This window comes from Nyctereutes procyonoides, unplaced genomic scaffold (assembly GCF_905146905.1).
Source record: "Nyctereutes procyonoides isolate TBG_1078 unplaced genomic scaffold, NYPRO_anot_genome, whole genome shotgun sequence".
Lineage (NCBI taxonomy): Eukaryota > Metazoa > Chordata > Mammalia > Carnivora > Canidae > Nyctereutes > Nyctereutes procyonoides.
The window spans coordinates 29,513,857-29,524,986 of NW_026575052.1; the positions used below are offsets into that span (position 1 = coordinate 29,513,857).

Genomic DNA, 11,130 nt, shown 5'->3' on the forward strand with positions numbered 1-11,130 from the left:
AGCAGAAGCCGCCCCACACTTACCGCAGGCGATTCCCAGGGACGTGGTCGCCGGAGGCCAGACTGGAGCGTTTGCGCCCGGGTCCCGCCCTCAGGCCCCTGCCCGCTGGGCCACGGAGAGGCGTCCAGAGGTGCCACCTGCGCCGCCCTGGCGGGGCCACCCCCACGCGCCCGCTTCCAGTGCGCATTTCCTGCAAGTCAGCTTGTCCCGCAGAACCGCCAGCGCAGCTCCCTCTGCTGCGGGCGGGAGCTGAGCCCTGGCCGGCGCCCACCTGCACCCAGGAATCTGCAGGTGGGTGGGTGGCGGTTGGGGAGCCAGGCCCAGGACACTGCAGCAGAGGCGCGTCCTTCCTGCACCCCCTCCCGGGAGTCCAGTTATCTCAGTGGCCCACACATCCCGCCCTGGGGGCGCCTGCCCCCCGCCCCCCCCCCATGGTGACTGGTTGCCCTTGGCTCAGGTCATGACCCCGGGCTCCTGGGTTCCAGCCCCACCTCATATTGGAGCCCCCTGCTCAGCAGGGGGGCTGCTTCTCCCCCTCCCTGTGCCCCTCCCCTGCTCCTGCTTGCTCTCTCCATGTCAAAAAGAAATACAATTTTAAATAAAAAAAAGAAGAAATTCATCTCCTGACAGTGTCACTGCACATGCACGACAGAAGAAAGAAAGGGGATGGGGGCAGGACAAAAGAGAGGACAAGGAAGGCCAGACAGGGCCTGGGAACACAGCGCCGCCACAGGGTGGCGGAGGGGACGGTGGGGTCGGAGGGGGACAGCAGGGGCAGCGGGAGGTGGCAGGAGAATGGTGGGGGGACAGCGAGGGGACAGCAAGGGGACAGCGGGAGGACAGCAGGGGACAGCGGGAGGACAGCGAGGGGACAGCAAGCGGACAGCGGGAGGACAGCAGGGGGACAGCACCAGCTAGAGGGTTTCAAAAGCCGGTCCCACAGTTTGGTGGCAGCGCCCTTGGGACACGAGTTATTCAGCATCAGGGCCGTGGCTTCTTCATCCACCGACTCAAACGAGGGAACAGGCTGCAGGTGGGCCAGGCCACAGCCCGAGCACAGCCTGTTCCAGAACCTTCCCTTGGGGCCGATGCCGCAGTCCCAGGGATATCAGGATGGAGTCAGTGCTGTGGTATTTTTTTCTTTTTATTAAAAAACAAATTAAATAAAATAGCCATCAGTTTTCCAGAAAACGGAAGCGGAGTGCACGGCTCACGGCGCGGCAGGCCCGGAGCCCAGGGTCGGCGTCGAGGCGGCGGCCGTTTCCTTCTCCTCGTACCTGGGAGGCAGCTCGGGGGGTGGGAGGGGGTCGGGGGCCACAGCAGCCCCAGAAATGGTGTATATGGATTCTCCATGCACCTCGGGGGCGGCGCCCTGGCGCCCAGGAGCTGGGGTCCGACTGAAAAGGAGGGAGAAGGGGGACAGGTCAGGCCCCAGGACGCACCTGAGAGCGGCGCTCTCGGCCAGCGGCGGCTTGTGCGCCTCTGGGGCTGCGGTGACACGCACACCTGGGTGCCTCCCCCCGCCCTTCGGGTCACATTAGAGACCTCACCCCGCTGCTGCCCTTGTCATGAGGGAGTCCGTAGGGAGCCTCGTCTGGCCTGGGTTCAGGCCTGGTCTCCGCAGGCTACCGTGGGGCTGCGGGAGGCAGACAGAGGCCAAGGCAAATGGGTCAGGAGGCCAGGCCCCGGCGGGAGCTTCCAGAACGCGCCACCTGGACCAAGGTCCTAGCCCCCGAGCCCTGTGTGCACCTGCGGTGGGCCCTGCCCCCCAGGCCGGCCCGCCCTACTGCAGTGACAGAAATCACACAGCGGTGGGGACCAGGGCCATGGGTAGGCTAACAGGCCTTCACTGAGGGCTTGGGGGAAGCTCATGGTCGGAGAAAAGAACATAAAAATCCCCCAAGAGGATCACGCAGCTGTGCGGAGCCTCCGTCCCCCGTCCGGGCAGGACGATCCTATCTGTGCCCCTGCAGCCCCCACCCCGTTTGTCGTGCAAGAGGAATGCGGGCCTTGGGACGTGGAGGGGCGGGTGAGGCGGCTGCCACCCCAGCCCTGCCCGGGTCCTACTCCCAGGGCACCCGGGGGGCTCCGCGGTGGAGCCTCTGCCTTGGACCCAGACCGTGACCCCGGGGTCCCAGGATTGAGTCCCGCGTCGGGCTCCCTGCATGGAGCCTGCTTCTTCCCATGACCCCCATGTCCGTCTCCCCGTGACCTAACGTGGCAAAGCCCAACATGGCCCGGGGTGTCCCAAGGCCCGGCTCGGGGGCTCAACACGTGGAGGATCAGTGCAGCCAGGAGGACCTCAAGATGCCCGCACAGGGCTTCATGCTCCACCCGGTGCAACCGCTGTTGTCATTTTTAATGTATGCGCTGCCCCAGAGTTTCCTGAAGGGCGCTCTTCCTGCGAAGGCGATAATCGGGCCGCGCCGTCCACCAACAGAGCCCCCGGCCTCTGATGTCCGCGCCTGCAGCCTTACAGACCTCACCTGGCCTGGGCTCAGGCCTGAACACGTGAAATGCACCTACTCATGAAGTTCAAATGCAGAAGTCTTACCCATAGTTAAAAATACTGTAATACGAAGGTGGATTTTCATCTGGACGCAAACCATCAGCCCCAGGACTTCGAGTCGCTGCAGGAGCCGAGGACTCGGGAAAGTAGGGCGGCGGCGGCGGCGGGAATAGGATCACGGCGTCACCTAGGGAAACAGCATTCCAGTGAGCAGGGCCGCAGGCGCACAGCAGCAGGAGCAACGCGGGTGAATGATGCATTGGGCCCATGAATATAAAAGGTCAAAACACCTAGGCTACCTGCGGAATTTAAACGTGCACCCATCGAATGTGCAGGGGCGGAAAGTGAAGGTGGCCCGGGGCAGGGCGACGGGGGGGGGGGGGGGGGGGGCACTGGAGTGAGTATTCAATGGGGCACTTCCTCCCTGGCAAAGAGAAGCTTCTAGGGGTACCCGGGGGCTCAGTGGTGAGCGTCTGCCTCTGGCCCAGGGCGTGACCCCAGGGTCCCGGGATCGAGTCCCCCATCAGGTCCCAGCATGGAGCCTGCTTCTCCCTCTGCCTGGGTCTCTGCCTCTCTCTCTGTGTCTCTCATGAATAAATAAAAACAATCTTTAAAAAATAAATAAAAAGAAAAAAGAAGTTTCTAGAACTTGATAGTGGTGATGGTGGCAAACACTGGGAAGGTGCTTAATGTCACTGTACACTGAAAAATGCTTAAAATGGTGAATTTTATGTTACGTTGACAGTACCACAGTTCTTTCCAGCAGTGAACCAGTATTTCCCTTTTTTAAAAAAATAATTATGTTGTTATGATGAAGATATTTTTAATATTTTTTAATTTTTTATTTATTTATGATAGTCACACAGAGAGAGATTGAGAGAGAGGCAGAGACACAGGCAGATGGAGAAGCAGGCTCCATGCACCAGGAGCCCGACGTGGGATTCGATCCCAGGTCTCCAGGATAGCGCCCTGGGCCAAAGGCAGGCGCCAAACCGCTGCGCCACCCAGGGATCCCGAACCAGTATTTCCTGATGGGCCTGAGCTAGACCCCTCGGTGAAGTGCCCGCATCCTCGGGACGCCTCCTGCTCCAAAGCCTTCCTCATCCTCAACTTAAGATTTTAAGTCATCACCGCTTGGCAGTTGGAGGAAGCGCGGTTCTCCGGGTGGTGGGAGCCCCCCGGGGAGGAGCTGAGGCCCCCGGGTCACTGCCGCCCAGCAGGTGCGCCTCCGGGGCTCTTCCCACCCAGGTCACCACGCGGTACAGGCAACAGGCACTCTCAAGGGAAGCTTGTTTGCCTTTGGCGGGCGGGCTGGGCCCTCGGCCTTTCTGTGGCCACGGTTCCCTCCAGACATAGGACATGCTTTCCACAGGAGACACAGACTCCACGTGCAAGCTCTAACTTGCACTCAGGTCCCCATACAGACCCCACCAGGGGGGCTGCCCAGAACATTCTAGACGTGTGGCGGCCCCAGAACATTCTAGACGTGTGGCGGCCCCAGTACGCGGAGGTTTGAGGGTACCTCTCCCCGGCCGGCGGCACCACAGGACAGCTCAGGAAACATGAGGGACAGACGACGGTCATCAGGGCCGGGGGAAGCGTCTGCACCGGGGTGCACAGGCCGCTTTACCGCTCCCGGGTTCCCACCCAAGCAGGCACCGTGACCCCCCCCATCCCTGGGCCCCACCTGCTGCACCTGCCCTGCCCGCCATCCCTAAGTGCACCTGCCGCAGAAGTGGAGGCTCGGGTGCTGCTGGGGACGGTGCTGCTCTCGGAGGGACTCCTGCAGACACCGGGGCACCCCTGCTCCCTGCCCACCCCGTACCCCGGCACCCCTGCCCACCCAAACACAGGCACCCCTGCACTGCCCCCCCGCACGCCCACATCCCCTCACCCCTGCACCACCTGCACCCCTGCACACCGACAAACCTACACCCCTGCACTCCCTGAACACCCGCATCCCCGCACCCCTGCACCACACTCATGCCCCACACCAACAAACCTGCACCCTGGCACCCCCTCCCACCCCCACCCACCTGAACACAGGCACCCCCGCACCCCCTTCCCACTGACACCCCTGCACCCTGGCACCCCCATACACCGGCACCTCCTGCACCCCTGAACAGCCGACTAGAGCCTCCAATGCACACACCAACCTAAAGCCAGCTGCCTTCAGTGGTTGTGGGGGTTCATTCTGTTCATAGACCCAGGCTGGCAGTGAGCCTCCGGAGCAGGCCGGTCACCTCCCCCGCCAATACCCAAGCCCCAGGCCCCCCGCCCCTTGCCCGCCGTCCAGGAGGCCCGTCGGAGCCTCTGCCCATCAGCTCCCGCCGCCAGGCCCTGCAGCCTGCTCTCCCTGAAAGCAGTCCCATCCCCTGGGGTGTCCCTTTACTACGTCCTGCAGGACTGGAGGCCCCCTGGGTTGACGGCAGACGTCCTCCAGGAAGGGCCACCTCACACCCTTGCACCTGGACCCGGGACTCAGCGCCCAGTGTGCCCACAGCGGGTGGATCCTGTGTCTGTGGAGGAGGCGTGCCCCTTCTGGGAGCAGCTGGACCCTGGGACTGAGCCCAGAATCGCCTCTATCCTCCAGTCCCTCACAAGGGAGGGCCGACCGTCGATGGACAACACCTAGATTCTTATCCATTAGGCTAGAGGCAGGACTTCTGAAAATGTAGAGCCTACCCCGAAACTATATCAAAGGAGACCAAGACGAGGAGTTAGGCTGCCAGGTTTGATGGAACTTACAAGGTTAAACGGAAAAGATTTTGCGTGATGGAGCGCCAACCTCGGGAGGAGACCCCCCGGGAGTCACTGTGTCCCTGCTTTCTGCTGCCCCCAATTCCAGCCATCAGGAGGGAGGCTGGACCCCACGATCCCCTGATCGCCACCCCAAAGGGCACACATCGAAATGCTCCCAACTCAGAACACCGTGAGCATCAGTGAATGTATTTACTTGTCCCCTCCACCCCCCGTGTTCCCCAAAGAGAACTGAGCACATCTACAACATGGGGTGAGCCCTTAAGTCACGTAACAGCTCCCCACAACACCGGGCGAAGGATGAAACCAGTGGAAACAGAGTTACAGCCCGGGGCCCGGGGGGCCATAGTACCTGTGTGCCCACCTGCCTGGGTTTGGATCCTGGCTCTGCCACTTGCTGGTCTGTGACCCTGGCAAGTTACGTGACATCCTTGCGCCTCGGTCCCTTCATCTCTAACATGGACGTACTGAGGGTACCTGCCTCACTGGGTTGCTGTGGGTATGAAAAACTGGGAAGCAGCTGCCCTCGAGGAGCACTTGGATGGGTATTTGGTCCCAGAGGGACCCCTCGGTCTGTGTTAGCCGTTATTAATGTATAACCAATATTGCTGTGGTCACCACAAATATATAAATACGCAGTCGGCTGGGAGTTTCAACCCTGGCCCCAGGATTTGTCTGTGAATCCATCTGCCCTCGTGCTCCAAGGTCCAAGGCCAGTGCCACGTGAGGCTGGCAGGCCAGGGGCTCCCCCATGAGCCCTGCTTCCTGCAGCAGGCAGCCCGGACCAGACGTCTCGCTCACCACGCTCCTCTGGTGCCTGTGTGACCTCTGCCCCTAGAGCTCCCGGCCTAGCCCTTTAGAGGTCAAGGCGATGGCTTCAGAGCTCTTCCCTTGCAGAAGTAGGAGATGGGGGGGAGTGATTTTTCAAAATTGAGCAGCAATGGGGTTTCTCCTTTGTGTGAAACTGAGGCCAAGGCCGCCGGGGCAACAGTGACCCACTCTTCTGCAGAACCCAGAGAACACAGAAGTCAATTCTCGACATTCCGTGGGGGAAAGAAGAGACAGGTGCGATCACATTTCCTCTTTCTCTGTGCCACCGTTTCCAAGCTTCGCCTCCACCCCGAGGCCAAGGATAACATAGAAAATGAACAATGTGGGAAACGGTGCAGATAGCCCTCGCCCCCAAAACACAGAAGATGGGCGGACTTGGGGATACAGAATCCTAGAACGCTAGCGCTGCCAGGAATCGCCGCAACGCTCATCTTACAGTCACAGAAACCAAAGCCATAAGAGGTTACAGACTTAGGAAGGACAGCCAGTCGGGGACATCCTGGGACGGGACCCCACACGTCCAATACAACACACCCTAGGTACCAACGGCACTTGGCAGGCCTCCCAGGTGGCCGAAGGCTCCCAGGCTATCCTAGTACCTTCTCTCACGTTCCTCTTCATTTGCTCTGTGACCTCAGTCAAGGTCATGACTTCATGTCCCAAAGCTCTTGCTCAAGTAATTAATAAAGAAGTGCTAGAAGGAGACGATGGGCACGCGCTAGGGTTCTCCTGCGGCTTCCCACGGCGGCAGCGCTGTGCACGCACACATGTGTGCGCCTGCGTGCATGTGTGTGTGAGAGGGACGGAGAGAAGAAAGAAAGTAGGCCAGAGTGAGGGCCACCCAGTGAAGCCCTGATGCAACCGCCACCGTGATACGTGCGAGCACAGGACCAATAGCCACGTACCTACGGTGACCTGGACGGGCTCCAAGCTCTGGATCTGCGGGTCCTCACTTTCGGAGGCATCCTGGCCCTCATGCAGGTTGTTTCTCTTCACGTGGGCCACCACAAAGAAACACAACCCCATGAGTACAATCAGGGGCCCCATGATCTGCAGGGACAGGAATCCACACATCTGCGGCTCCGTGTCGGCAGAGTCCGTCTCGTTCAGTGCTTCCTGCGCCCAGTCTGAGCCACAGCCGGGGACCCAAATGCCCAGGATGCTGATGAGCATGCCACTTGTCAGGAACAGAAACCCGAAGATGAGGCACTGGACAAACTGGCGACTCTCCCCACAGAGGAAGGCTCGGTCGGGGTCCGCCGGACTGCCCCGCAGGCGGCTCTCCCGGAGCTGAAGCCGGGCCCGGGAGCGGGCCAGGATCACGGCCCCCAGCCCTACCGCGGCACAGGCCGGCCCGGCGACCTTCAGCACCACACTGCAGTCCTGGAAGACTCTGTACTGGCATGCCTGGAACCCAAAGATGGACAGCAGCACCCCCACACACAGCAGCATGGCACCAAAGACAAAAAGGAAGAAGATGAGCTTGCTGACGCACCTGTCGCGCTGGGCCCCGTCTGGCTCGGCAGCAGCCACGGGTGACATGGCCAGGAGCGGCCCCTTGCCCAGAACAGGCGGGACGGACTGCCTTCCCTCCGGGGGTCTCACTAGCTCTGAAAATATAACCAGACACCAAATTAAAGTGGGCACAGGTGTCCTGACCCGCCCTGGCCATTTCAGAAATCACACTGGGATGAAATCACAGGGAGCAGAACTCCATGCAAATGATACAATGAGTTGGTCCATGAGTCAGAAGCACTGGCATTCAGAAACTCCTGAATATGCCATTTTACGAAGATATTTAGGAAGAGGAAATGCAATTACCAGGCACCTAAGAGCGTCTTTAAAAAAAAAAAAAAAAAAGCAATGACAACAAAGCTGATACAACAAAAGTAGCTGGGTGTGGCTCTTCCTGTTATGAGTCTTACAAACTCCCTTCCCCAGGCAAACAAAACAAAACAAAAAACCCCACAAAGCAATGGTGAGTGTGAGGGAAGAACTGCAGGGATTATTTCTGATTTTCAGACGTCCCATGTTTCATCACAGCTGCTCTATTTCCAAATCGATAAATCTCGGTTCAGTAGCTAACTTCCCGTTTCCTGCTTCAGGCTGCGGCAGCTTTCCATTCCCTGTTTTCTTCTAAGGCTGGGACACCCGCCGGAGGCCCAAGTCCAGCCCTTTCCACGGAAGGGGAGGGCGGTTCGGGAACACGACACAGTGGGCTTGGTGGGTTTTAAGTTAACTCTGCCAAAATGTGACTCTTGAGTTCTCACACAGGTGCTGGGGCTGCCCAGGGTCTGAAATCTGAACGGGCCGGGGGGACCCCAGGGAGCCTGGCACCGCGGGTCAGGCGCAGCCTCTGTGTGTGGGTCACCTCTCGCGTACCCTCCTGCAACGGGGCCTTGCACTTCCACAAAAACATTTAGGCTCAGTTAAAAGTAAGCAGCCGATCAAATCACCAGTTAAAAGCATTAAACACAACAGAACTTGACTTTGAAGGCAGAGTATAAGTGAAATCCAGTGGGGAGGCCCCTCCCACAAGATCACCCAAGGCCCCGCTGCTGTCACCATATAATCACAGGAACCCAAATCTGTGGTTACCAGTTGTCTAGTTTCTGCAGGTTGCCTTTATCACCTTAGGTAACCTGTCTTACCCTGATGGTGGGATATTTCACCAGGACCCTTCAAGTTGGGGCACTGGAAAAGACGACTCGTGTGAAGACCATTTGACTTGCTCAAGGGAAGAAGACTTCTAATATTCCGTCTTTTGTATCTGTCATCACATGCAGGAGCTCAAGGTTAAGGCTGTAAAGCCAAGGCCTCCCCGGCAAACCCCGACCATGTCCGAGGAGGGTCGGTTTAAGTAAAGAGAACAAATGGCTGTTGTAGACGAGGAAGTACTTTTCCAGGAAAAAGTGTATTGGTATCAGAAGGAAGTTGGAGAAGAAGGAAATATAGGAGGGAAATGAGCTTCCAGGTTAAACCTGGACAGACTGTGTGTAAGATGGGATAAGGGCGCCTGGGGGTAGGTGGTGGAGCCTCTGCCTTTGGTTCAGGGTGTGATCCCGGGATCCAGGGATGGAGTCCTGCATCAGGCTCTCTTCAGGAAACCTGCTTCTCCCTCTGCCTGTGTCTCTGCCTCTTATGAATAAATAAAAATCTTTAAAAAAAAAGATGGGATAAAGCTGGGACAGACACTTAAAATACTGTACTAATTTAAAAACCAGAAATCTGAGTCCTGTAATCTCTGTTACTGGTTCCACAGATAAGGGTGATTCTCCACTACAAAGTCCTATCAGGAATTCATTGAATTCCTGGTACCTTCAACTCTGAAGCGAGTCACAAAGGCTTCTAATGTCTTTATTTTTTTTAAGATTTTATTTATGAGAGGTTATTTATGAGAGGAGAATTCATGAGAACACACAGAGAGGAGACAGAGAGAGGCAGAGACCCAGGCAGAGGGAGCAGCAGGCTCCACGCAGGGAGCCGGATGCTGGTGGGACTGGATCCCAGGACCCCGGGGTCACGCCCTGAACCAAAGGCAGTGCCAAACCACTGAGCCACCGGGGCTGCCCAGCTTCCAGTATCTTAAGGCAAATTCCCCAAATACTGGTAAAGTAAGAAGAAGCCTAAAGCTGGACCTGGAGCTCTTTTCCATGGACAAGCGGCCTGGACGGCGGCCACACGTGCGGCTCCCTCGTCCAAGTGGCCTGTGGGTCTGTCCGTGTGTCCGTGTCCCAGGGCGCACCCGCCACAGGTGCCAAGTCCAGGCTTTGCTGAACACCGACCTACGTTTGCTCTCCGAGGCCAGGGCCCGCTCCGCAGCACCGTGTCCCGAACCTGCACAGCTCACCTGCCCGAGGCTCTGCTGCCTTGGGGTACAGGGGGGCCCAGAAGTCTCCCCGGGACCGGGCTCCGCGCGCCGGCTCCGCAGGTTCGGCTCGGCCCTCCGCGGGGCTCCCCGCCCGGCCCCCGCCCGCAGCCCGGCCCGCGGGGACCCAGCGCTCACCTGGGCTGCGGCCTGCGCGACCTGGGCCCCGGGCGGGGCGGCCTCGGGGCGGCGGCCCTCACCGCACGCTCCCACCTGCGCGTCCGGCCGCGGAGGGCGGGCCCCGGACTGGCCGGCGGAGGCGGCGCCGGGAGGGCGGGGCGGGGCGGGGCGGGGAGGGAAGGAGGGGGGAGCGGGGAGGGAGGGAAAGGGCGGGAGAGGGGAGGGAAGGAGTGGGGAGGGGGGAGCGGGGAGGGAGGGAGCGGAGAGGTAGGGAGGGAAGGAGTGGGGAGGGGGGAGCGGAGAGGTAGGGAGGGAAGGAGGGGGGAGGGGGGAGCGGGGAGGGAGGGAGGGAAGGAGTGGGGAGGGGGGAGCGGAGAGGTAGGGAGGGAAGGAGGGGGGAGGGAGAGAGCGGGGAGGGAGGGAGGGAAGGAGTGGGGAGGGGGGAGCGGGGAGGGAGGGAGGGAAGGAGTGGGGAGGGGGGAGCGGGGAGGGAGGGAGGGAAGGAGTGGGGAGGGGGGAGCGGGGAGGGAGGGAGGGAAGGAGTGGGGAGGGGGGAGCGGGGAGGGAGGGAGGGAAGGAGTGGGGAGGGGGGAGCGGGGAGGGAGGGAGGGAAGGAGTGGGGAGGGGGGAGCGGGGAGGGAGGGAGGGAAGGAGTGGGGAGGGGGGAGCGGGGAGGGAGGGAGGGAAGGAGTGGGGAGGGGGGAGCGGGGAGGGAGGGAGGGAAGGAGTGGGGAGGGGGGAGCGGGGAGGGAGGGAGGGAAGGAGTGGGGAGGGGGGAGCGGGGAGGGAGGGAGGGAAGGAGTGGGGAGGGGGGAGCGGGGAGGGAGGGAGGGAAGGAGTGGGGAGGGGGGAGCGGGGAGGGAGGGAGGGAAGGAGTGGGGAGGGGGGAGCGGGGAGGGAAGGAGCGGGAGGGGAAGGAGCGGGGAGGGAGAGAGCGGGGAGCGGGGAGGGAGGGAGGGAAGGACGGGGAGGAAGCCCGGCCTGGCCGCCTCGAGGACCGAGCGCGCCCGGAATCCGGGGAGAAGGAGCGCTCGCCCTCCTG

The 11,130-nt window shown here is 60.5% G+C and overlaps 1 protein-coding gene across 4 annotated transcripts; it reads right to left on the reverse strand.

Moving 5' to 3' along the window:
• Positions 1-1,127: 1,127 nt before the first annotated feature.
• Positions 1,128-10,206, reverse strand: TMEM171 (transmembrane protein 171). Of its 4 annotated transcripts, none has more exons than XM_055331043.1 (4): positions 10,107-10,206; positions 7,006-7,710; positions 2,555-2,696; positions 1,128-1,397 (listed from the first exon to the last, which is right to left on the reverse strand). In XM_055331043.1, the coding sequence occupies exons 2-4, from the start codon at positions 7,640-7,642 to the stop codon at positions 1,211-1,213; spliced, it is 966 nt and encodes a 321-aa protein (XP_055187018.1). In that variant the 5' UTR covers positions 7,643-7,710; positions 10,107-10,206; the 3' UTR covers positions 1,128-1,210. The 4 variants fall into 4 exon arrangements, with proteins under 4 accessions (XP_055187018.1, XP_055187019.1, XP_055187021.1 ...); XM_055331044.1 differs by lacking the exon at positions 10,107-10,206 and adding an exon at positions 9,951-10,095; XM_055331046.1 differs by lacking the exon at positions 10,107-10,206 and adding an exon at positions 9,886-9,906.
• Between the last annotated feature and the right edge of the window lie 924 nt (positions 10,207-11,130).